Source organism: Crotalus tigris, unplaced genomic scaffold (genome assembly GCF_016545835.1).
Source record: "Crotalus tigris isolate CLP2741 ecotype Arizona unplaced genomic scaffold, ASM1654583v1 scf7180000017545.3456711, whole genome shotgun sequence".
In the NCBI taxonomy this organism is placed as follows: Eukaryota; Metazoa; Chordata; class Lepidosauria; order Squamata; family Viperidae; genus Crotalus; species Crotalus tigris.
In genome coordinates, this window is record NW_024096464.1 from 1154229 (window position 1) to 1181481 (window position 27253).

The following is a 27253-nucleotide window of genomic DNA, read 5'->3' on the forward strand; positions in this document are numbered from 1 at the left end:
ATTCCTTTGTCATAATTCTCATGGTCATGACGCTACATTGGATTTTGGAAGCTGGAACATTTGGACATAAACTGTACGGAAGGGTTTTTTCATCCCATAACTTAGTCATATAATTAAGAAATGTCTCTTCTTGTTTAGTGTTCTAATCTAAATAAATGTATGTAACAATGAAATGTTAGAGAAAATAGGAACAGCTAAAAGCATTCATTCACTGTTAATGCATCAGAAAAAATAGTGTATCACAGAAGAGAAGCCAAGCCAGAGAATTACATTAACAAATAAGTTTAATAGATTCTCATTATTGTTTTACTTTCAGTAGTGATTAGAGTGTGATTTATACATAACCAAAACGTAAGTCAATATATGGTTTGTCTAATTGGTTTACTTACTTCCAGGGAGTAAGCCATGGTTTATTTTTTGAAAAACCTTAATTTAAAGTTTTGAAGTTGGTTACAAAATCCTAGTTGTTCAACTATGGCTTACATTTATCCTCAAATTCAGAAACACTACTATAGTATTATTAGAAAATTGCTTTCTAGATATTAACAAAGGCAGAAGAAAACCAAATCACGAATTGGCCAAATGAGCCATGATAATTTGCTTGCAAACATTCCTTCAAACACCTAAAACTAACCTTAGTTTTGTATTACACATACAGAGTTTATATTTCTGCAGCAGTGGTACAGTAATAATATTTTATCATTAGTTACTGAAGACTATGAAACACATTTTGATTGAAAAAGAAACTCTAGAGAGGGAAGAAAAAGTCCTTAAAGAACTTAGAAAAAAATTAAAATTCAAAAGATTTTATTAATCATCAAAATGGGATAGAGATACAAAGGTTAAGACCATACCAGACTATGCAAATATTTCCTTTCTTGGTAGACACAAAATAGGTCAGAAATTGGTTTTATTTGGAAACAAGCACTATCTGTTTTCCAATGTTGCCCCCAGTCATCATAGATACGAAAGCAGCTGTAAGAGGAAAAAAAGATGAAATAATTCAAAAGCTGAAATATTTATGTTGGTATTTTTATTTTCAATACAGAAGTTTTCTGAATTAACTTAAATGTACAAAAGAACATTATTTTTCCTTCAACAGTCAGCCCATGTTGTTAAAGACAGCCAATGTGGTCCAGTGCAGCGGTACCCAACCTTTTGGGCACCAGGGACAAGTTCCCTAGAGAGGTTTTTACATGGACCCGAGGGGGCGTAATTTTGTGTGCTGCCTGCGGATGGGGCTTCACTTGTTTGTGCAGTTTCTGGCATACTGTGGATGACCAGGGGTTGGGGACCCATGATGGTTAAGGAACCAGGCTAGAAGCCAGGAGACTGTTAGATCTAGTCCTTCCTTAGCCATGAAAGTCAGCTGGGTGACCTTGGACAAGTTGCTCACTCTTAGCCCAACTCACTTCACAGGGTGGTCATTGGAGTATTTAATATGTTTGCTGCCTTGAGTTGTTATAAAAATAATAAAGGCAAGAAATCTGTATTCAGGCTGACAAATTTGTTTATGGGGAGAGAGGCAACTTGTTTTCAAATCATTTGAATTAGCTAGCTAGTACAGTATATATGGTATACCACAGAAGTCAATTTCTATATACTGCATATTTCTAATACACTAATGTGCAAGCAGCAGCACCAGCCTATTTTTACGGGACTTGAACAAACTAAGGAGGCTTGGATTTGGTTAATAAATAGATGAAAACCTATCTGGCAAGTGTAGGACAATAGGCTAGACTGGATAGTTTAAACAAATCCGTAGACAGTGAGAAACCAGTTCCATATTGTCACCAAGATAACAACATAGATTTGCTATTATCAGAGCCACACCATTAGCTTGAATTACAAATATACATATATGTAGGACCACACAAATAGGGATTCCTCTCCTTTGCAACCTGATTCTTCACTATGATGAAACAAAAGTTTAAATAAACTTTTTCACCAAAACATAGTGTTGGTACAAGTTTTAAATCTCTGTGTTTTCTTTCATGCGGCTGCATGAGCAATTTTAGTTCAAAGGCTAGCCCCAAGCAGATCCCCACTGATCCAGGCTAAAGCAAAGCAGTGGCCATTGTACCAGCTGATTCTGCATTCTCAACTCTTGTGCAATTATTACAGCAGGATAATGCAAGCACTCAATTGCTCTGAATTGATTAATAACTTCTAGCCTCTACGTGGATTTTCAATTTTGGAATACAGGCAGCCCTCTACTTATGAACAGTTTGCATTCCAAGGAACTATTTGTATGTCCAAGCCTAAAAAGTATACAATTTTTATTTTACCCATTACACAAAGGAAGAACACTGCAAACTAAACCAAGAGATAAGTGAACAGACAGGACAGAGTAGCATCCAAAAGCTTAGCCTCCCAATGTGTGATGGTGCTGCCAAGCACATGTATGTAGCACGCAGTAAACTAGCCCTTTCCCATCTTCTGCTTTCCAGGACCTTCTGGGTTGGAGTTGCAGAAGCTTTGTTCACATGGGTGAAAATTTGTAACTTGATTTTTTATAAGTAGACGACCCTTTTATATTCCCTCCCCCCCATGCACATTTTTGTTTTTCCTCTTCTTTACATTCCTCAGGTATTACTCAATCCCCTTCTCCCCACTACACTTAGTTCATAGGGCTCTGCTTCTGGAAGAACTACAAATTTGGTGGGTTTTTTTTTTTTTTCAAAAAACTCTTCATTTTTCAATCACCATTCTTTTTTCTTTGGCGATATCTTCCTATATACTTTCTCGGTTTCTTGGCCTCTTTTTTCTCTCACACTTACAAAGTTCCTCTGGTTCCTTCTCCCCTTTTCATTCAGCAGCCCCAGAACTTGGATAACTGCAACAGTTCTCTCAGTTCCTAGGCCAAATTCAAGATAACTCCTTATCTTGAAAGGCCTCCAGAGCCATGGCCCTGCATACAGTATTCTTATATCTCACCTCTGAACTCTAATGGTATTTAAGATCTGTGTGATCAGTTCCAACTCTTTTTTTTTTTTTTTAATCTCACGACATGAGATAAAACCAGCAGTTGTTGCAATTGACCTGAGGCTCTCAAGTGATGTACGGAGGCCAAGATTTCATCCTCCTTTCTGGATGTCCAGAATAAAATATTTTAGGTGGCCTTGGAACGCAGACTTGATGGAATGTATTGAATCATTACAGGTAATCATCAACTTAAGACCATAATTTAGCTCAACGTGTCTGTTGTTAAGTGAAACATTTGTTAAGTGAGTTTTGCCCCATTTTACAACTCTTCTTGCCACAGTTGTTAAGTGAATCACTGAAATTGTTAAGTAGTAACACGGTTTGTTAAGTGAATCTGGCTTCCCCATTGACATGATTCCAGAACGTCATAAATATGAACCAGTTGCCAAGCATCTGAATTTTGATCACATGACCAGAGATGCTTCAATGATCATGTGTGAAAAACATTAATAAGTTAACTTTTTCCAATCCCATTGTAATTTCAAACAATCACTAAATGAACTGTTGTAAGTCGAGGACTACCTGTATTTTGTCTATTGGCTTTTATTATTTTGAATGTAAATTACCTTGAGCAAGTGAAAAGTATAATTCTCGCAAAAGAGAAATTCACAAATTGGTAAAGGGTGAACTAAAAACCTTTGTCTACTGTCTAACAGAAATCCGTTAGGAAAGGGGGGATTTTGTTTTAATGAAGATGATGATAGAAAATAGTAATGGGTGTCTTACTAGCAAGTAATTTGAACTCCATATTCTTGGCATACAGATCCTTTCTCTTTTCAAAACCAAAGCCAAATGTTTGATATAAGGTCAGCAAATGAAATCCCTTACATTAATTAATTTTTAGTTTGATCCTCTATTCCAACGGCCTCCAAACTTTTGGGCACCAGAGACTGGTTCTGGGGAGAAAATTTTCCATGGACTGGAGGAAGTGTGGTTTTGCATGCTCCCTGCATCCCATGGATGGGGCTTCACTTGTTTGCACAGCCCAGTTTCTGGCATGTTGTAGACCAGTGCCAGTCCACAGACCAAGGGTTGGGGACTCCTGCTCTATTCTACCTATAGTTGTAAGAATTAGATTGCTCAGCCTTCCTCAACCTGGTGTCTTGGGATTTCAGCTCCCATTCTCCAACCATGCTGCCATGCTGTTAAAAACACTGTTTTCATCACAATTTATGCCAAAACAAATGATTGTAGCAGAAATTATGGATATGGTTTTCCAGTTCACTTATACACAGACTAGTCACATATACAAAAACATAATGACCTCCCTAGAAATTCTGTCATAAAGAATTGGTTATTCATTGCTGGATAGGTTGAATTTGCTGTGAAAAATAAAATTAAGCCAGATAATTACTTCTAAATGCATAGTGTAAGAAGCATATAACAGTTGCTACTTTATTTTTTTTTAAAATGCTCAAAGATAGTAAGACAATATTTTAGGAGCTATTAGTTTTGTAGAATTTAGATTCAGCAGTTTTAACCTTTAAATACATTCAGTTTAAATGTAAAGACATTAATTAAGAAGTATATTTAGCATTCTTTAACTATGAATAGCAATGGCATTCAGATTCGGGTCAATTTTGCTATTTGAACCAGAAATAAAGCAGGAGATCTTCCTGTGTCCATATATTTTAATCAAGGATATAGAGTCAAAAGACAGAATCAATCTCTTACCTCCAATGTTTTCTAAGCCTTCCACGATGGTCTCCTTGACCTGTTTTTTTTTTTAAAAAAATAATATTAAAGGTTATTTTTCCCTTTTGATGCAATCTAGCCTTTTTTTCTTTCATTAAACACAGTTGAAAATTATTAAAACTCAGTTATTTAGATAGTTACACCTAATCAGATGATTTCTGAGAAGCTTTTCTATTCATTGTAGATAAGGTGAAATGAGTTATTCATTCAGCTTCAGCAACCACAACAAATAAGAAAAGAAAATGTCAATGAAAGAAAATGATTGCTTGCAGCATGAGCAATTTACCTATTGATTTTTATAATACCTTCAATTTTCCTTCTTTTATCCACTGACAAAGCTGCAGAGTACTAGCTGAATATTTCTCCATGTAGTTCAAAACCAGGAATCTTTCTCTGTGAAGAATGAAATTGACATCTCACAGCAGTCAAATGTTAAACATTAAAAACATCCTGAAATGCCTTTCTGATTCAGTTTTATGTGCAAAGGGGAACTATTACCATTATCATAAAAAACACTTAGGGCAACAATTAAATTTCCCATCTAATTGTAACCATCATTTACAGAAAAATATTTATAGTTTCATACATAATAATTCAATAGGTTATAGTCCAAAATAAATTGTTTCTTCGGCAGATCAAACAACTTTCAATGTTAAGAATCATTAAGAGAAACTACAAAAGTTGTCAAATTGGTCATGGGTGGAAACAAGCAGTATGTTGGTCTGTCTTGTTTGCAGCAGATAGAAATGGCAACACAGTCCAGCAGACATAATTTAAAGGGTTAGGAAATAGCGATGCGATCGGTCTAATATTTTAACAGTGTAAATGGTTCATCTGAAATAAATAAATTTTAGCCTATTGGGACACTAGAACCTTTATATGTGTGCCGTTCCAAAGTTGACACAACGTGAATTTAGTGCCCATCTTTTGCCTACTCCAAAAGACACACCTCGAAACAGAGGATAAATGACTTTCCGATGCAACAGAATAATTGAATAATCCCTGTTCTAAACTCACTGGGAACAATGGAGAATTCTAATACAATTCATATAAAAAGCACCAGGCTGGGAAAGGGTGGATCAACCTTCTGCTGCATCACTTTAAATTTCTGATCAAATATCTATTAAATGCCTTCATCTTCTCCAGGTAACACATTAAGCTTTGGAATGTGCAAATAAAGCACAAAATTATTTCTCATTCTCTAGTCAGTAAAACTCAAATGCATGGTTTGAGGGACTTGAGTGCTACTGGAAGCATATCACATTTCTCACTGATGAAGTTTTAGGTTAGCTGTATATTTGTTACTGTAGTTCCAACTCCAGTTTCCCTTAGCATATATGGAAATCAGCCTTCCTATTTTCTTTTTCTATCAAAGAGCTTTGTCACTGATAGAATTTTCTGTAAAGCTGCAAGTTCAACTCCAGTAATTATTTGAGTGACCTTGTTTCGCAGATGGTGCATCAATCTAGAAAAGCAATTTTTAGAACTAAAAAAAAGCATTCACAGATTTCAGAAAATTTTATTCAGTGTTTCATTCAGAGAAATAATAAGCCAATGAACAATACCTAGTAATGTTCCGTGATTTCCTTATTTCTTCTACCTCTGGAGGTAAAGGAGGTGGGTACTGCATGTCCTTGTTATATTGGGAGATTTGACCACATAAAATAATATGGCTATTTGAATTCATCTATTGGAAACAAAAAGACTGATAGAGCATTGCAGTTTTTATTTCTTAAGAGTATTTTTTAGAAATACTGTGGATGGGAAAGTTACTCCTTCAACTTATAACTGATATGAAATGGTTCACAATAATAGGTTTTTTTCATATTTATGATTCTTAACCTTATACACCAAAACTCCAACTTCTCTGCATGTTACAGAAGATCCTGGAAAGTGTTCCAGGACTCAGATATAGAAAACAAAGCTGTGAGATTACATTCTTTTTTCACTTATTCTTTCAGATTAGAATTTAGACTGCATATTTGCCAACTCAATATATTCATTACTGTGTTTTACAGTTATCTTTTAAAAAATTGTAAGGATTTACAAACATGAACGGTCAAAAAAATATATATTCATGCATGGGATTGTCATATCTGACCTTCAAAAATGTGAATAACCACTAGATTGCAGCAAATAAACATAAATCTTATGTTTTGTGCCACTTAGGTATCATCCAAATATATTAGTCCTGTTTATATATCTCTTAGAAGATGTATCCTTGAGGTCAGGTGTTCCCCCAACCCCTGGTCCACAATCCAATACTGGGCCACGGCCTGGTTGGGAATGGGCTGCAGAAGCAGTAGGCAAGTTTGCAATGCTGCATTTGCACAAGTGGTGCGTGTACCAAAAGGCCATCCCCCTGCTGTTGCTGCTGCTCCACAGAGCCTGAAAGGCTGGGGACTGCTGCTAAGGTAAAGAAGAATATGTCTAATTATTTCTTGTTTGCACTAATAATAAAGCCCTTACTGCCCACACTTCATTTTCAGTTACACTACATTCTGCAAATAGAAACTAGTAGAAGGTATGCTGGAATCATAGCTGCTTGAGAAAATAGAGAAAAATGCATAGGATAATCAAAAGCCTTGGAGCAAGGAGGTGAAAAAGGCTATGATGGATGGAGTAAATTAGTCTTTTGCCAATTTTCAGTCAAAGTATATGTAAGAACCAAAGTCATAGCAAAGCAACGTGACAAGGACATTGCTAAATCTTCCTGAGTAATCTTCTACTCCTCTCTGCAAGTTGGAGCATAAGGCTGATAAATACTGTTCTGAAAATCAACAGCTAGAGTTTCCCAAAAGTGGGGGCAGGCTTTGATTTACGCTGGCCTTTTCCCACAGTTTATCTTAACAAGTTGCTGCTGGCTAAAGCAGGCATCATGGCTCTCCTGGAAGCACAGTCTGAAAACTGTGCAATATAATTGCAATAGAACATTAAACAGCAAGGGGTTGACTTAAGAGAACTGTTAAAAGAACAGTGTGTTTTTATTACATGTACTGAAACAGCAGAAGAACATCCCATTTGTCTGGTCTACATTTTGTTGCAGCAACCAGCAATATGTTTCACTTATTCTTCTATAGGAAAAATAAGAGTAAAGAAAAAAGAATCAAAATGCTATTCACCTCAGTTATTGTATACTGTATGGGCATCCATGGTATAGGCCAGGGGTAGGCAACCCAAAACACTCAAAGAGCCACTTGGACCTGTTTCCCACCAAAAACAAAACACCGGGAGCCGCAAAACTCTTTTGATATCTAAAATGAAGATAACACTGCATATATCCTTTTTTACCTTTATTATAGGTGTGTGTGTGTTTGTGTGTGTGTGTGTATGTATATATATACACATACACACACAGGTAAAAAAGGATATATGCAGTGTTATCTTCATTTTAGATGTCAAAAGGGTCTCTCTCTCTCTCTCTCTCTCCTTCTCTATCTGCCCTTGGTCTGCCAGTCTTCTTCCCCCACTCTCTCTCTCTCTCTGTCTCTCCCTCTCTCTCTTTCTCTGCCCCCCTCTCTCCCTCTCTCCTATCTGCTGCTCACTTGGCAAGTTGGCTTCAAGCTGTTCTCCAACAAGCTCAGGTGTAGGCAACCTCGGCTCTTTTATGACTTATGGACTTCAACTCCCAGAATTCCTGAGTCAGCATAGCTGGGCTAGCTAGCTCTCTCCTGCCCTTCCTGCTTCCTGCAGAGATGCAGCAAAGGGAGGAGCTCCGCCCAATAAGCTTTTCAGCTCCTCGGAGAACATTGTGAGTGCACTCTCTTTTACACACACACACACACAGAGAGAGAGAGAGAGAGAGAGAGAGAAGCAGGGAAGCACAATTGCCTCTCTCTGTCTCTGTGTCTCTCTGCAAATGGCAGAGGAGGCTGGGAGCCACAGGGGAAGGCTCAAAGAGCCGCATGCGGCTCCGGAGCCGCAGGTTGCGGACCTGTGGTATAGGCAAAAGGACAAATGATGACCCTTACATCATTATGATATCACACAAATGCCACAAGTTATTCTTGCATTAGATGTCATAATGCAAATAAATGTGTAACTGCAGCATCTATAGTGTGTAATGATATAATAAGATGTGTCACATTTATGTTATCATGGTTTGTTATGGATGTGACTCCAGTGAAACCAAAACTGTATGTGCGACAGTATATTTACTATGATTAACTTAAATACAGTTTACTCAATGAATCCAAGTGTTCTAATATCACTAGAGTGGCTTCACATTACTAATTAGTCTGTGAGTAATACGTAATGTAAACATATGGGTCACATTGTCACTTTGGCCAGACTTTTAAGCATACCTCAGCTATCAATGAGGATGTGATAGAGCAGTGATGGCAAATCTTTTAGAGACCGAGTGCCCAAACTGCAACCCAAAACCCACTTATGTATCATTGGGTGTCAGGTGGGCGTAGCCCATTGGGTGGGCGTGGCTTTGGTGATAACAGCAAACTGGGTGGGACTAAAAAGTTCAATCAATCAATTCCAATTTTGCAAGATCTTTTAGATTGATTGATTGAACCTTTTTTTTTTTTTTGCGGCGGAGGCCTAAAGATAAAACCCAGCTGAAGGCCTAGGACTAGAGTGATGGTGCACATGCCCACAGAGAGGGCTCTGCATGCCACCTGTAGCACGCGTGCCATAGGTTCGCCACCACTGTGATAGAGATTAGAGGACTTGCGCAACTTAATTTGGATGAGAATAGAAGTGAATTATATACAGAAAATCTTTAAGAAAAAAGCTTTCAGCCACAAAGCCAAACAAAATGCAGAGAAGAAACTTACTCCAATCTTCATGAAAAACATTTTTGCATTCATTGGCTATATCAGTGGAAATCAGAGCTGGCAAAAATCATAAATTAAAGATATGTGCGTAATAAGCATCTTGTGTCCTCCTTGGCTAACAAAACTCCACAAATGTGATAGAACAATATAAAAGAAGAACATATATTCCAACATACCGTAAATGCCGGCGTATAAGATGACTTCCACGAACGCTGAAATCGGCACCAAAGACGGGGGTCGTCTTATACGCCAAGTCGTCTTATACGCCGGAAATACTGGTAGTTTCCGGTGTATAAGACGACGTTCTAGGAATGCGGCCCGGCTATAAAGACGGGGGTCGTCTTATACGCCGGGTCGCCTAATACGGCGGCATATACTGTATATTAGATTCCCTATTACATTACAGTAGTATGGGAAAGAAATTGTGTTATTTCAAGTTAGCTGCTCATATTTATCTGCCAAATTTTAGGTAAACAATTATATTAGAAAATATCTTAAGAATCCAAAGCCATTTCAGAGTGGCTCAAATAGATTTAGTGATTAGTTATATCTTGGTGTAGAAAAGATGGTGATTTGATTATCTGAATGCTGTGCCAATTTAATTTTGTATTCCTTTGATTATGCATCCATAACTTCTCCCCTCCTCCCCCCCCCCCCGCATCCTGCACCAACACAAGGACTCATGCAGAGCTCAAAATGGAGAGAGAAGAGGGTTCTACGTGTTCCTGTCCTTTCTCCAGTTTCTAGCTATCTGGGCCCTTGCAATATTTGAGGTCTAGATCCTCTGGAGAGCTGTACTCACATTAAGCCAAAAGAAGTTTAATCTAGGGAGCAGGAGTGGGACTGCACATAGTATTTTTTTTTCTCTTCACCTTGACCCATCCATGCATTCACACAAATTCCTGAATGGACTCAAAAAGGAGGCACAGCACACTCACTTGTCTTATTACTGTATCACTGATGTCTCCACCAACATTGTCAAAGTAGATATCCACTCCATCTGGGCAAAGTTTGTGTAGCTGCTGTGCCACATTCTCTTTCTTATAGTTGATTGCAGCATCAAAACCCATTTCCGAGACCAAAACCTTGCATTTTTCATCTGTGCCACAAATACCAACTACTTTAGAACAGCCCTCCAGGAGACCTATCTTTGAAAACAGAAAACCATTACACAAAGTCAGCTTTTTGCAATCACTTGTCTTCCAGCACAATGATTTTAAAAAAAAAAAACAAACCAAACAAATCTATATTTTTCTGTCAGTTACAAAATAATCATTCTCTGCATCTTTTCTCACAAGGAGCCAGCAGAGAGGGAGAAGACCAAATTGGACAATAATTATGAAATGGGTAAAAGGATATTTTAACCCATTGTCATTCTTTGTCATAGTCTCAAATGAAAGCAGCGATGCTCACATTTATTAGCAACAGGAAGAAACAGTTGGTGCCAATAGAAGCTCTCTTCCTATACCACATAGCATGTGAGGTGGAAGAAAGACTAAATGGAGGTAGGCAATTTTTTAAATTTTGGGATTAAAGGCAGGAGTTTTTAAAAGCTTTTAACTTAAAAAAATAAAATGAAGTCTCCTAAGAACCATACGGGGTGTGACTAGTGATGTTATGATCTTACAGAAAGAATGGGGCCTAAATATTTAGACCTTTTTTTTGTTTTGGAGATTTTTGAAACATGTTTAAGATTTGCTCCCATACCCCCAAGTCTTCTCAAATTGGGAATGTTGGCTTGATTGGAGCTGAGATGATTTCAGGATAAACTTTTACCTCTGCAAAGCTTAGGATACTGTTGTATCTTCGAACTCTGTCTCTGCTTCAAATATATATAGATATATATATATATTTGGGGGGAAATTTGTATTATTTGGACATATGGAAGCCACCATATATTTTTTTATACATCAGGAACAGATAGATTTTATCATGGTATATATATATATATATGTATCCCATGAGAAAAATCTATCTATTCCTGAGGTATAGAAAAAAAAATATAGTGGCTTCCGTATGTCCAAATAATACAAATTAGACTGAGTTTATAGCTTCTTACCTGCCCAGCCAGGGAGCCACAAGCACCAGCAGCTCCACTGACAACCAGGGTTTGATTAGAGCCTGGAGATACATGTCCTTTCTCTCTGATTCCCAGCAAAGACGTCAGCCCAGTCAAGCCAGCTGCACCCAAGAAATAGGAAAGGTGTCCATCTACAAGGTGTTGTTCGATCTGAAAAAAAAAAGTTTCAGATTGAATTAAGCATTATCATTCTAGTCAAGATCCATTCAGATTTTTTGGCTGGATTTTTTTTGAAAAGGTTCAAAGTTGGTAGACATTTTTTGTCTTTTTTTTTTTAAGTTTTGTGGTTCTATTTGAAGCCAGTTTAGTACAATGGTTAAGGCATCTGGCTAGAAACTGAGTTCCAGCCCTGCCTTAGATAGGAAGCTACCTTGATACCTGGGCCAGTCACTCTCTCTCTTAGCTCTATGAAACAGGCAATGGCTAACCACTTCTGAAAATGTGGGAAAAAAACTGCAGGAATTGTTTAGACAGTTGCCAGGATGCAAAAAGCTGACACAGAGTCAAAAATTATCTGTATAACATTATAAACTTGTTCCTTTGGTACTCAGCTAAAAACCACATTTTTGGTACCACATTGGATGCTGTGCCATAAACAACTGTGCAAATGAAAAAAATAGTGGGTGTTGTTCTTTAACAGTGATATCCCCAATAAACTACAGGAACATCATCACATACATGTTATTATTATATACTTGCTCCTGGGGCACTGTCATTACACGTCTCCATTCAACCCCCTCCCTATGGATATCCATAGTCTTTAATCACATATTGCTAGAGGTCAGGGCACACTCATCTATATTGTTTTTCTCCAAAGGAAATGGAAACAAGTGCCACCATGCTACCTTCTTCAGTTGCTTTCCGTCTAAAATGGCTTTGGTCTGCCAGGGCCAGGTAAAGGAAGTCACAAAGTCTCCTGGAGCAAAATGCACATCTCTGCTTTCTTCCACACAACCAATTCCACCTCCATCAGTAACTTCAGACAATTTCCAAGCCTGGAGGTAGTCAGAGCCAGCATCTTCATTCATACGACACCGCTAAAAGACAATTATTTATAGCAAGAGAATCCTTTAAAGCACAATCCTTTTCAAAAAACACATAGCTGGCCAAAACATGAAGCTACAAGGATTTTAATGCTAGTCAGAATAAAAATATGGAAACTGCTAAATAATACAATAAATCCTTTAAAAGCTTAAGAAGGAAGAATAAGGGTTGTATTTTTATTACTGACAGACTAAGAGGTTGTTCTGGTTCATATGATACATCTTAGAAAAAACATAATTCAAATTATGCAACACAAATTTCTGATGTAATCTTGTGGAAAATGAAGATTAGTAATTAGTAAAGTTATTATACAAAGAACTCTAAGTTTACTTCACATTAACTAAAGTAAATTCCAATGCTGGAATTTTTTATTACAACATGCAGAATATTTGTACACTTTTTCAGAATGGAATTAATGTATGGTATAAGGTTTACATATATTCAGAGATCTTCTTATGATTCTTTCTCCCAGTTACACTGGCTTCAATTGTAGAAGCTACAATACTTTCCATATTCATATTAGCCATCAGCATGGAAGGAGGAAACGAAAAGCTCAGGTACTTTCCAAATACTTTGCAGTATGTGTGTTATAATTGTGGTCATGGGTATTTATGCAAAACAAAATATTCCCTTCTGTTAGACTGGACAGCCATTTGTCTGAAATTGTATAGGGCAGTGGTGGCGAACCTATGGCACAGGTGCCAGAGGCGGCACTCGGAGCCCTCTCTGTGCGCATATGTGCTGTTGCCCCAGCCTCACCTCCCACCACAACCCCCTCCTCTCCAGCAGCCCCCCTAAAGGAGAGTCGCCCCTGAGCGTGGCCCACCCGGAGCAGCGCAGCCAAGAACATGGCAGCCAGGCAGTGTAGACAAGACTCTGCCCTCACACCCCATCATGCACAGTTGATGCTGCAGGGCGCGGGCAGAGGGCGTGACCACCATAGCACTGCTGGGCTGCCTGGGCGATCTGCGGCAGGCCCTGGAGGCAGTGAGTGGCCCTGCAGGCAGGTGGGGTGACTGATGGGGCGGAGCGGGAGCGGGGCAGGGGATAGAGCGGGGGCAGGGCCAGTTTTTGGGCACTTGGTCTCTAAAATTTTCACCATCACTGGTATAGGGTTTCCTGCCTGAGCAAGGGGTTGGACTAGATGACCTCCAAGGTACCTTCCAACTTTTATTATTATTAGTAGTAGTAATAGTAGTATTAGTATTATTGCCATAAATCACTATTTACAGTGACACATGACTGGCAGATCACATGAAGAATCAACTGGCCAAATATTCTTCAGATATTTTAATATATTCATTATACCCACTTACCATGTAAGGATCCACAGACAAATAAAGTGTACGGACTTTAACTTGACCCTCAGCAATTTTGTCTGAGAGGGTGGCTTCTTCCATACGGAAGTTTTCTGCAACTGGCACTCCATTGATGCCTAGAATGAGTCAGATCAAAGATTTAGCACCTTGGTCTCTCCTTCCTTTTGAGATTATGGGAGTTAAATTAGCATTTCTCAACAATCATATCTGACTTCAGAGGACTCACATTCCTTACAAAAGCATGTTTTTCTTCTGTGAAATACCTTGGGTCAGCCGCTGTTCTGATTTTACAAATTCTATTTGTATTTCTCCTCCCAAGCTTTGCTTCCTGTTGGCCTTGATGATTTTCAACATGATGTATGTATCTAAATATCCTCATTTCTAGTAAGGTAGTTTGTGATGAACAGCAATTTTAATGTAAAAAAGCTGGAAATATATGCCACCAATTTTAGTGCAAGAATGGCCAGCTGTTTATAAATTTCAAGTGAAATAGAAATTAACAAGAGGCCAGAAGGAAATGCACCAATACAATAACTTTCAAAGTTAAGAATAGATTATTCACAGTAAATACTGCTTATAGCTACTGTTAGAAATCATGAGTACACAATTTAAAACATACAACATTGTTTACAGCACTTTCCACATTTCATACTTCAATCTCATTTAGGTTATTTGTTTATATATTTTTGCTCTGACACAAACTGAAATATTCTCACCAACACATCTGTAATTAGAAAATGTCTGCTAAGAATGTCTTGTTGAAGACTTGTAATAACAAGCTTTGGATGTGCACATCAGAAATCAATCTCTTCAATGCCTTTTCTCTTCCCATTTACAATGTTCTACAACAGTGTTTCCCAAACTTGACAATTTTAAGGCATGTGGACTTCAACTCCCAGAATTCCACAGCCAGCGTTGCTGGCTGTGGAATTCTGGGAGTTGAAGTCCACATGCCTTAAAATTGTCAAGTTTGGGAATCACTGTTCTACAAGGACACAAAACTCAAATATGTTCTCCAACAAGTAGAAACGTACCAGGGCGTGAATGCAATACCACTCTTTGAATGTTCATCAGCCTTCCAGCAAAAATCTGGCACAGATGAAAATCAGATTCCCTGTAAAAAAATTTTTGACAATGTTTAATACCACCTAGAGGGCAATTGTCAATAAGCAGTTTAAAAATCTAACCAATGATTAAACACAAGCATATGGTTTTGGTTTTATGATAGACTTGTATTACTAAGAGCCCTATGAATTTTCTGAAGATTTTTGGTATGGCACCAGGGCCCCTTCAAAACTGCTCAACCAATTGTATTCTTAACATACCTGGAAGGAAAAAACAAATACGTTTGGGAAATGGAAACAATAATATCAATTTTAATATAAATAAAATTCAATGTAAATTTTGTATCATATTTATTCTTTTTGTCCTCCTTGCATTCTACTTTGGGGAGGTCCATTTTCAGCAAATGCATCCCTTGGCTTATGAAAAGCTATGTACCTTTGTTTAGGGTAAGAATGAGGTGAAATTATAAGAAAGTGTATATGATGAGAGCAGATTGAATTAATTACCGCTAGTTCTGCACTACCCATCCATAAAAATACAGACAATAAAGCATGGCTTGGAGCATTTGTCAGGAAATAGTGCAGAAGACTGTTTCTTCACAGTCTTTAGAACGCGCTTTGTTGAAAGGAAACAAGTTCACAGATACAAAAGGTAGAGAACAGATTGGCAAAGAACAGAATGTAGAAGGGAGAAATAGCTAGAAGTGCTAAAATGCTTCACTAAGAACTAGACAAGCAAAAATTCATGCTAAAAACATCATCTATATTAGCTTTTTTTGCCAAACTGCCCCAGAGATTGTTTTTGCAATGGAAGCCCATCCTAATCTGCCTAAATTTTTGAAAGCATTTTAACCTGGATAACTTCATATGGAAATAAATTCAGCTGACATTGTCAAAGTTGCATATCAGACTTCCATAACCTGATCCTTCCAGATGTGTTGGAACAATAGGCAAAACCCAGCAAGATGAATTTCAGCAAGCAGAAATTGAAAAGTCCTACACATGGGTAGGAAAAATCAAAGGCACGGTATGTGGGGAACATATTGGGCATGCAATTTCTAATGGTGTTTTAAACCATTTCCAGAAAATAAATAAGACAGTCAAATATGCAGTGTTCTATTATATTGAGAACTTCATGATAACACTGTATTAAAATCTGAGTTTTTGACAGGGAGCAAGCAGCTTCAGCAGATAATGCTTACACCATTTACCAAACAAAATGATTTCCTAAGTGTTCATAGTTCTTTTTAGTTCATTTTTGAGAACTGAATTTTAGTTTTCAATTCAGATTCATCAATTTCGGAGTGTAATGCATGGTGGGTTTTATCATGAATTATCAAATAAAGCATTTGAGTCAAAGGGAGCACAGAATACTTACTCCCCTGGAGATGAACAAGATAAATTTTGTTGATTTTTTTTTCTCTGCAGCCCCTGACCTATCTAATCTATCTTTAAAACTGAGATATCACCCACCAGCTTACACCAAATCTTGTCTCATTCTGTTCAATTTTCTAAGGCTATCTTGCTAATCAACAATGGAGTTCTGAGTTCCTTTACACCAGCGGCCCCCAATCTTTCGGGCACCAGGGACTGGTTCCAAGGAGAGAGGTTTTTCCATAACTTGAGGTGGCGTGGTTTTGTGTGCGGCCTGCATCCTGGGATGAGGCTTTGCTTGTTTGCGCAGCCCGGTTTCTGATATGCCATGGACCGATGCCGGTCCACGGACTGGGCATTGAGGAGCCCTGCTTTACACAACATCTCTTTGTTGATAAAGAAGAAAGTTTTAGATGGGGAATTCATCAAATTTTCAGATGACACCAAGCTGGCAGGAATAGCCAACACTCCAGAAGATAGGCTTAAGATATAGAAGAATCTTGACAGACTTGAACATTGGGCGCTATCTAACAAAATGAAATTCAATGGTGAAAAAAGTAAGGTTCTACATTTATGCAAGAAAAACCAAATGCACAGGTATAGTATAGGTGGTACCTTGCTCAATAGTAACAACTATGAGAGGGATCTCAGTGTCCTAGTGGACAATCACTTAAATTTGAGCCAGTAGTGTGCTGCAGATGCCAAAAAAGCCAACAAAGTGCCAGCCTACATTAACAGAGAGATAGAATCAAGATCACGTGAAGTATTAATACCACTTTACAATGCCTTGGTAAGGCCACACTTGGAATACTGCATCCAGTTTTGGTCATCATGATGTAAAAAAGATGTTGAGACTCTAGAAAGAGTACAGAGAAGAGCAACAAAGATGATTAGGGGACTGGAGGCTAAAACATATAAGGAACGGTTGCTGGAATTGGGTATGTCTAGTTTAATGAAGAGAAGGATGAGGGGTGACATGATAGCAGTGTTCCAATATCTCAGGGGCTGCCACAAAGAAGAGGGAGTCAAGCTATTCTCCAAAGTACCTGAAGGCAGGACAAGAAGCAACGGATGGAAATTAACCAAAGAGAGAAGCAACCTAGAACTAAGGAGAAATTTCCTGACAGTTAGAACAATTAATCAGTGGAACAATCTGCCTCCAGAAGCTATGAATGCTCCAACACTGGAGCCAAGATCCTTGCTTGGTTCCAGGGCTGCCCTGCCGCCTCTGTCCTGCCCCCCGGGTGTGCACACAGGAGACGCCCAGTGCCGGCGTCCTGGGTGAAGTCAGCCTGCGGGGCAAGACAGCCAGCAGGGGCACCAGACTCCACTTGCGCGTGTGCCCAGGGGGCAGAGTGGGGCTGCCCCGTGGATCTAAGGCTGAGTGCATTCTGGCTTTGATGGATGCAACCAGGTTGTAGATCAGCACCACCCCCTTCCCACCAGCACCTTCAGCCTCACGGCCACAAGGCTTTCCATTCATCAGGACAGCCCCCGCCCGCCCACATGGAATAGCAAGACCAGTGGCAACATGGCAGTGCTGGCAATCTCTCCCCCTCCCATCACCCCTTTCTGAGGAAGGAAAGAGATGAGAACGAATGGAGGAAAGGAGGGAGGGAGGGAGGGAAAAAAGATGGGAGGAACGGAAGTAGGGAGGGAGGGTAGGAGGGAGGGAAAAAAGGGAGAGAGTAATGGAGGAAGGAAGGGAGGGTGGGAGAGAGGGAGGGAGGGAAAAAAGGAAGGAAGATAGATTATAATGAGAGGGAGGAAGGGTCTGAGGGAAGTCCTGTCTTAGCACTTGGCCCCGGGCAGCCCTACTGCTCTTTTGCCATCCCCTTGACCCTTCCTCTTGACCTCTCCTGATGGTCTCCCATGCTATCGCTGAGGATGCTTTGGTTACAAACCCAGGTTTCCTCGCATGGAGAGGGAGTGGGTTTCCCTGTGACCCGGGTCCTCTGCCAGACTCTTGAATCCGCCCCAGGCCTCCACAGGCCTGCACAGGCACCCCGAGAGCGATGTCGAGCTGGCCATGCCCACTCAGTAGGCCACACCCACCCAGTAGGCCACACCCACCCCAGCCACGTCCTCCCAGTAGTCCACGCTCATGCTAGCCCCCACACACACACACCTCGAGGGCAACCACAATGCTGATGTGGCCCTCAATGAAATTGAGTTTGACACTCCTGCGTTACTGGATCCTGGGAAGGGACAGATCTCATTCAGAAACTTTATGCATGGCCTGGGCATATAATTCCTATCCACAATATTCTGAATTTAGCATTTCAACACACGAGACACATCCCATCTCAAACATTACAAAGTTTCTCTTTGGTAACTCCCTACACATTCCTACTAATGTTAGTTTTATATAGGCTTTTCTCCTTCTTGCTGGGCTGCAAGTTCCTGAAAGATGGATACTTCAAGTAGTCTCCACAAGACAGTTCTTTCCCTATTTTCACTTTAAGTCTACCAGTTTCTCTTCTTTTGAGAACTTCATGATCTGAGAAAACATGAACATTTTTATTATCGTTATACAGCAAGTCCTTGGGCACACTGTGCAATGTAATTCATACTATTCACATGTATTAGATAGTTATGGTATTTTGGGGTGAGTGGGGAGTGTCATTATCCAGCACACATTAGTGCAAAGTAATTTTTTATTTCAGTGTATAATCCATTAGCAATCAATATACTGTGAAATATAAAGGAACATCAAACTATTAAGAAGTCTGTGCTCTGAAGCAGAGTCAAAAAGTTTCTTTACTTATCCCATTTTTCATCTGGACTAAACCCCAGATTTACTTACCCCAGACGTGAGTCTCCAACCACCTATGATTCTGGACCCGAGAAGAGAAGAAGTCACAAAAGCAAAAAAAAGCTCAAAGGGCCTCTGTTTGGCCCAGCCTTCTCTTAAAAGGGAAATGAAAGACTACTCAAAGCCATTTAAAAGGGCAATGGAAAAAAAAATATTCTAGCTCAGTTTTATAGTTAGTTCATTTAGGGCAGTGGTTCTCAACCTTCCTAATGCCGCGACCCCGCAACCGGTCGTAAGTTGAGGACTACCTGTATTTCCCTGCCCGGGAGCGCCGCACATGCGTGGTACCACCCTCTGCGCCGGCCGAGGCGTAGCTGGCAAGCGGCAGAGACGGCGCAGGCTGACCACCGGCTGGGTTACCAGCTGGCCCAGCCCAAGGGAGGTAAGGCACCCTCTGGGCCCCACGCGCGCCAGCAACCCTCCCTGCGCCCACCGCTGCCCCTCTAGCCTTACCTTGGCCACCGCCCATTTGGGGCGGCGGCAGGCAGGCCCAGGCACTCCTGGGCGGCCACGGCAAGTGGCAGCGACGGCACCAGCTGACCCAGCCCAAGGCAGGTAGGGCACCCACCGGGCCCCACGCACGCCAACAACCCTCCCTGTGCTCGCTGGCCTCCCACCTCCCACCCCTGGCCCTCTTTTACTTACTTTTAGTAGTTGCTCAGCAGGGACGGAAGCTTTCCAGAAAGTTCGCCTTGCAGCACCGTTTGCAGACTGGGGCTTTTGGCGAGCTTAGCAGGGCAGAGACAGCCTGGACAATTCCTATTGGCTTTTGAAAGCCAATAGAATTAGACTCTATTCTTTTCTATTGGCTTTCGAAAGCCAATAGATTCTATTGGCTTTCGAACGCCAATAGAATAGAGTCTCTTGAATAGAATCTATTCTATTGGCTTTCAAAAGCCAATAGAATAAAAGGGAGTAGCACAGCTAAATAAAAGGGGGAAAAAATGGCAGACAGCCTTGTTTGGCGACCCCGTGAAATGGTCGTTCGACCCCAAATGGGTCACGACCCGCAGGTTGAGAACCGCTGATTTAGGGACTGTTCAAAGTTACAACGGCATTGAAAAAAGTGACTTATGGCCATTTTTCACACTTACGACCATTGCACCATCTCCACAGTAACGTGATCAAAATTCAGATGCTTGATAGCCAACTCATATTTATGAGGGTTGCAATGTCCCAGGGTCATACTTGCAACTTTCTGACAAGAAAATGAATGGAGAATCCAAATTCACTTAACAACTGTGTTACTAACAACTGCAGTGATTCACTTAAGAACTGTGGCAAGAAAGGTTGTAAAATGGGGCAAAATTCACTTACCATCTGTCTCGCTTAGCAACAGAAATTTTGGGCTCCATTGTGGTCGTAAGTCAAGGACTACTTGTACACATATTTATTGGAAAGAAAGGATCCTGGATATATAAGCCCAGAACTGCAGTCTTCTGCTATAGTTCAGGGTCAATTTTTATTACTGCAGTTTTTTTAAGATGAAATCTTACATATGCAATTAAGCTCCATTAAATTAGATCAGATCTAGATTCCCCTGCTGGCTGGGAAATTCTGGAAGTTGAAAGCCATGCATCTTAAAGTTGCCAAGGCTGAAAAAACACTGACTGAGCAGGGGTTGGACTAGATGATCTCCAAGGTCCCTTCCAACTTTACTATTATTATTGTTGTTCTTGTTGTTGTTGTTGTTGTTGTTGTTGTTATGGATCATCGCACAGTCAGCCAGATGTTCAGACTGGATTTGGCATTTGTCTACCTATCGAGTCCTTACCAAGGACCTGGGATGGGCAGATGTGGATGTTTGATGGTATTACAGATATCATCGCAAGATGGAAGCAGTTCCTAGTAAGGCCACCTTTTGCAATTGACTAATGGCAAATTTGTCAATGCCAATGGTGTTCAAGTGGTGCTCCAGTTGTTTTGGGATTGCACCCAAGGCGCCTATTACTATTGGTACTACCCTTGCTTGCTTTTGCCACAGTCTTTCTATTTCTATTTGTAGATTTTTGTATTTTGTTATCTTCTCCAGTTCTTTCTCGTCTATACTGCTGTCTCCAGGCACTGCCACGTTACTATCCAGACTTTTTTGTCTTTCTTATCGACAATTGTTAAGTCCGGGGTGTTATGTTGCAGGTGCTTGTCTGTTTGAATTCTGAAGTCCCAGAGCAGTTTAATTTTATCATTTTGTATGACTTTCTCTATTTTATGATCTCACCAGTTCTTGCTTACAGGCAAATGATATTTCCTGCAGATCTTCCAATGCACCATTGTTGCTACTTTGTCATGCCACTGCTTGTAGTCAGTCTGTGCGATCTTCTTGCAGCAGCTTACCAGGTGGTCCACTGTTTCTTCAGCTTCTTTGCATAGGCGGCACTTACTGTCTGTTGCTGTCTTCTCAATTTTGACTTTATATGCATTTGTCCTTAAGGCTTGGTCTTGTGCAGCCAGAATTAGTCCCTCGGTCTCTTTCTTCAATTTTCCTGCTCTTAGCCATTGCCAGGTCTTTTTATTATCTGCTTTCCCAGCTATTTTTTTAATGTACTGGCCATGTAGTGCTTTGTCTTCCCATGCCTCTATTCTGTTCTTCATTTGGTCTTTCTTGTAGGCCAGTTTGGTCTCTCCAGTAGTTAGTAAGCCTTCCTGATATACTAATTTCAGTGCATCTTCATCACTGTCCTTCAGATATTCTTCCAAAGCCATTTTTTCTTCTTCAACCATCTGATGTACTTGCAGCATTCCACGCCCACCTATTTGCCTTGGTAGATAAAGTCTGTCAATGTCACTGCGTGGATGAAGGGCATGATTCATTGTCATTATTTTTCTGGTCTTCCTATCCATTGCTTTTAGTTCTGCTTGAGTCCAGTCCATTATTCCAGCTGTGTATCTAATGACTGGAATTGCCCAGGTGCTGATTGCCTTTATGGTATTCTCTCCATTGAGTTTGGACTTTAAGATCTTCTTCACTCTCCTGATGTATTCACCTTTATTATTATTATTATTATTATTATTATTATTATTATTATTATTATAATACCAAGTATATTGTACTGACCAGAAGGAAAAAAAATCCATTTTTTAATAGAATTACCATAATTAATAGGCAAATTCAAACATAAAATAAAATAATAATAAAATAAAATGCAACCTTTCAAAATCTGTCATTTGGTGCCACATAATCAACCTTTTGAAATGAGTCAGTATGCTTATTTGGAAATAGGTATGACTATGTTAATGCTGACCTGAAAGACAGTATATAAATGAAAACTATTCCAAACAAATATACTACCGGTAGTTCTGAACAAATATTTACCTTCTTCTCTGGTTAACTATTCAGTCAGATTCAGCATAATCTATAAAGCAGCCAATCATATTTTACTACATTGGGAAAACCAAATCCATGCAATTAATTTACAGATGAAGGTTTCATGTGAGTTCAGGAACAGAAAAAAAACAGTTCAGTTAATCACTGTAAATGGGCTGTGTGAACACAGAAATGTAATGGGTAATAGGAATGACTCTGAGAACAAAAGAAGAGCTGCATCGAAGACACTGATTTGATAAAAGAAATTTGAGTCTGAGGAAGAAATGTAATTTGAGAAAGTATCTCAAACTTGACCCTGTTCTCAGAAAAATAAAGGGAGGGGAGAAAACATATTTAGATTTTAAAGATTCTTTTACTGTAACCTTATATTAGCATTCATAACTTTGGTTTTTTAGTCTGGTCTACTGTGAAGGGCTAACAAGCAGCAATATGGCACATTGTAGATAAGAGTGCTACTGATTTATTTTTGCCCAAATACAGCTAAGTCTGATTGTATAGATATAATTTTGCAGTTTTCTTGACAACAGTGTTGCTTGCCATTGCCTTCTTCAGGGATCTTTGGATCTGTTTTCAGCAGTCTGATCTACAGCCCTAGCTTCCCTGTGGTCTCCCATAAAATATTAATTAAGTCCAACTGGTCTTAGCTTACAGGTATTTTAATTTTCATTCCAAATTATCACGTAAGCATGTATTAATTATCATACTCTGGACGTATTACGTAAAGACCTAATTCTCTGGAAAATTTCATAATGCTGGAAAAGAGAACAGGATAACCAACCTCAAGGCAGATTGACTCAATTACAGTACTGCTGGAAACCCTGAAGGAGCAGGTTGGGGAATGAAGCTCCTGGAGAAAATCTACCAACATATTGGGTAAGAATCGACAGTGACTTGACAACACATAGTCAATCAATTAATCAATCAATATTTTCTTCTTTAGATATGAGTAGCTATAATTTCTCCCTATTATAGACATTGTAGGAGAAAAACTGTATTCGTCTATCATGGCCTTAAGTCAGAAGGAGTCTGTTAATACCATTTCCAACACATTAAGATATAAACAGTTATGAGCATAACTTACATTTTTAATACAGTGTATTAGTTGGAAAGGTGTTACAAACTCATTCAGATATCTGACCCTTGTAAAAATGGTAACTCCTACAGCCTAGTATTAGGTCCCAGAAACTATTCCTTATTAAACTGTTCTCATTTATTTAGAAACTGGAGAGAGGAGACTACAAGGAGAATGAATGATATCACTGTTAATCTGAGACAACCATGATCTAGCAAATGCAGAAGTCTTACAAATCATAGCAACAGTATAGACAGCATAGCAACAACAGCTGCAGCAGTGAAAGAAAAAACCCCAATATGGGTTGTGAGAAGAACAAATGTAAGGAATGAAAAGCCAACAGCTAAAGAGCTCTGCAAGAATCCATGTCACCAACATGACCGATAGTAAGTAACCAAATCTTCTCCTGTCTGTTCTTATACTTAAATAAATATCATCAACATTTAAGTGTGTATATATGTCTGCTTATTAATTTATCCGTGTGGTGTTTTTCTCATGGCCAAGTAGTGATTATTTTCATAAAGTTCTTCATTGTAGATGCTGATGCTATCTTTAAGGAACTAGGATTTTCAGAGTTTGATAAAGCTAGATTATCATTAGCATTTGTTATGTTTTCAAACTTCTAATAAAAATACGTAAATCATTCATTTTCTATTGAAGCCTACTTGGATATCGGTATGCTTGCGACTTAAGAGCTTGACAAGAGCTGCTCTTCACATACTGTTCATGATGGAGGCAAAGAGGCATTACGTTGGAGATTGGTTGGGACAGCAGGATTCCCATTACAGAAGGCTTACCCAAAAGAAGTATGACTAGGGTCAACATTTTTAAAATGTATGCATGCATTTTAAACCTTGCCTGTCAAAACTGGAATGGAAGTTATCATATCTAAATACTATTGATCTATTTATCCTACTAAACACAAAAACAATTTCCAGGAATTTGTATCTTGAAAACATGAAATATCATAAAAAGCCTAACATCAAACTAACACAAACATTGACACAATATATTAGGCACAATTCATTACCCTCTAGAACAGCTAAAGCTTTCAGAAGACCAATAATGAAAAAATGCATACACAATCTCAATAAGTGGTTATTTAAGGCACTCTTGGTGAGGATAGCTTCTAATTCAACATGGATAGAGTCACACTGTAGACTCACGAATCCTGCTCAGAGTACATAATTACTGTGCTGAACATAGAGGCAATAATTTTACTTGTAGTCTTTTGCTATGCAGTTTTGGCCTCAGGCAAGCTAATTTGATATTTCTGATCATATATCTTGGTTGTCTGACACTAAGACCAAATAATATAGAGTAGTGTTTCTCAACCCCGGCAACTTTAAAATGTGTGGACTTCAACTCCCAGTATTCCCAAGCCAATCCACATATCTTAAAATTGTGCCAGGGTTGAGAAACACTGATCTAGTGCCAGATTACCATGTTAGAAAAAAAAAAATTACAATATATTTTTATAAACTTCTGTTCTTCCAAGTTAGTGTGCTATCCAACTATTTCTTACTCTATCTTCCTCTTTATTGACTTTTTCCATACGTAAAATATCCCAGAACAATGCATTTTATCATAGTAAACCATCTAGTCATTCCTGCAGCTGCTTTTGCAGAAGAGTATACAATATTCTTATTTTCTATTAGAAAGGAACCCTATATTGCAATGGCATCTCTGAGGGCTGGGAAATTTTTTTGCTCTTGCTACTGTATGTAAATGGAACAGCTGTCACCTGTTATATCCACTGAGACTAACCCAGTCCAAAAAATGGCACTAAACAGAGACAAAGAAGCCAACTATGCCAATATATAAGCTCTATTGGGAAACAGCTAATGGACACAGCTCAAATACAACATGTTCCAGCATTCTCCTACACACAAAATGACAGCACAACTCACAGTATGTTATCATTGTATCCTAATCCTTTGGGCTCAGTACTATAAGCAATTGTCCTATTCCTGACCCTTCCTATCAATAAGGTATCATATCCTCCTCTACTATTCACATCCACTACTTTGGAAAGAGAGGTTGGTTCACACAGGGCAGCAGGTAAATAGATGTCTAAGCAGGGAGGTCTGCAAGAAGCATTAACAGCTGGGACAAGGTTCTAGATCTGCTCAGGGAGGAAAAAACTCAACCGTCAAGGTGCTGGAGAATTTGCCCAGGACACACAAGTTAACACAGCTTTGTGTGTCACATTAGCTACGGCAATGAGATTTTTGGGCTTGATGGTTTCATGAATCTAATCAATTGTTGCTAAACAAATCAGTTACATAAATTATATGGTGTAATGTGTGAACCCATTGTTAATTCTAGAAACAATGTTTCGGTTAAATAAGGGTTGTTCTATGAACACAGCCAGAGAAAGGGTAAGGGGTGTTGTATGAATATAGCCAGAGAAAGGACATGTCAGGTTATAGATAGTCATTCTGGCTCCCTCATTTTGAAAACTGGTGGGAAAGATATGGAAAAGTAGGCAGTATTTCTTAGTTATATTCACACACACGATCAACTCATCCAAATGCTCTTGGTTCACACAACATACCATAAATTAAATTTATATGACTGATCTGCACAGCACATTAGGCTAATAGGCGTACTATATCTACAGCCTCTCTGTCTCTTTGTCTGCAAGAATACAGGATCCTGACAGGAACACACAGCCCAAAAACAAATCAAAGCACAGGAAATCTAATGCAGAGAAGTGACATCAGCTGGGGTCTAATATTAGGCCAAACTTCTCCAACCTGGCACCTTCCAGATGTTGAGTCTAGACCACCCCTGAATTTCTGGCTATGATTATTTCTAACACTCCTAGAGAGCGTTAGGTTGAGGAAGAACACATTAGGCAGTATGCAGCAAATGATTCAGCCAGATTTGAATTGCAGAAAGGCAGCAACTTTTTTAAATTAATTATCTTGATCAAAACTGAAAGGAAGGAGGCCAGTGCTTGTAGGACTGTCTGTCTCAAGTGTCAAGGAACTGGGCTCGTCTGGGGCGCTCGCCAGCGCCAAGTTTTAACAGAACTGGTGCAAAGCTGGACTCGTCGTTCAGGACTAAAGTGCGTTTCAGGTATGCTGAACTCAGTTCAAGGAATCCCAAGAGCTATCAATACGAAAACGTCCTTCCTTTTCCCGATAATCACCGCCCACCATTTTAATAAGTCCTGTACCTTCTCACGCGACCGGTCGAGACAGAGGAACCGGGCACCGCGAGGAGGTGGCACCGACTTGCAAAAGGCTGGTTTTGGAATCTACCACTCTAGGAAGTGACGCCTTCCCAGAATCCTACCGCAAGAGGCGAAGTTGGCGCTGGCTTGGTTTGGCTGGTTGACGACGGCGGCGTCTTTGCCACTCGTCTGGATTGGTGAGGTGAGCTCGTCCTTCCGCGCTGGATTGGGGTTGTGGCCGCTCTTCGGTGCCGTGGACTTCTGCAGCAGGTAGCTTAATCCGGACTTTGGTTTTGCTCCTTTCTGCTCTTGCTCCCCTCCAAGCAGAGCAAGTTGCAGGAGAAAGTTTACGAGAGTGAGAGAGACACACAGAGAGAGGGGGTTGGCTTGCGTTGACTATGCAAATATAGAACAAGGCAGAGCAGGCGCCGAGTGAGTGACAGCAGAGCGGCTCGGAGTTGTTTTGCAAAAGCGAGCGGCCTCGGCAGCCGACTGAACCCTCGGCGTGGGGA

General features: G+C 39.7%; 2 protein-coding genes across 6 annotated transcripts in view; one reads left to right on the plus strand and one right to left on the minus strand.

The window, feature by feature from the left end:
* Nucleotides 1–266: 266 nt before the first annotated feature.
* On the minus strand, nucleotides 267–26996 carry PTGR2 (prostaglandin reductase 2). 4 transcript variants are annotated; one of them, XR_005555133.1, is made up of 10 exons: nucleotides 26745–26883; nucleotides 14945–15024; nucleotides 13908–14026; nucleotides 12393–12584; nucleotides 11527–11697; nucleotides 10406–10615; nucleotides 6246–6367; nucleotides 4967–5073; nucleotides 4660–4699; nucleotides 267–975 (listed from the first exon to the last, which is right to left on the minus strand). XR_005555133.1 is itself a non-coding variant. In XM_039330739.1 (10 exons), the coding sequence occupies exons 2-10, from the start codon at nucleotides 14979–14981 to the stop codon at nucleotides 911–913; spliced, it is 1044 nt and encodes a 347-aa protein (XP_039186673.1). In that variant the 5' UTR covers nucleotides 14982–15024; nucleotides 26864–26996; the 3' UTR covers nucleotides 267–910. The 4 variants fall into 4 exon arrangements, 3 of the variants coding, with proteins under 3 accessions (XP_039186673.1, XP_039186495.1, XP_039186577.1); XM_039330739.1 differs by having other exon boundaries at nucleotides 4986–5073; nucleotides 26864–26996; XM_039330561.1 differs by having other exon boundaries at nucleotides 4986–5073.
* The window catches only part of MIDEAS (mitotic deacetylase associated SANT domain protein), a 90948-nt gene continuing 90521 nt past the window's right edge, over nucleotides 26827–27253 (plus strand). The window contains exon 1 of one of the 2 annotated variants that reach the window (XM_039330347.1): nucleotides 26827–26943. The gene's annotated coding sequence lies outside the window, so the exon portion shown is untranslated. Of the gene's footprint in view, nucleotides 27012–27253 lie in introns of both variants that reach the window. The other variant, XM_039330174.1, reaches the window with a different exon arrangement.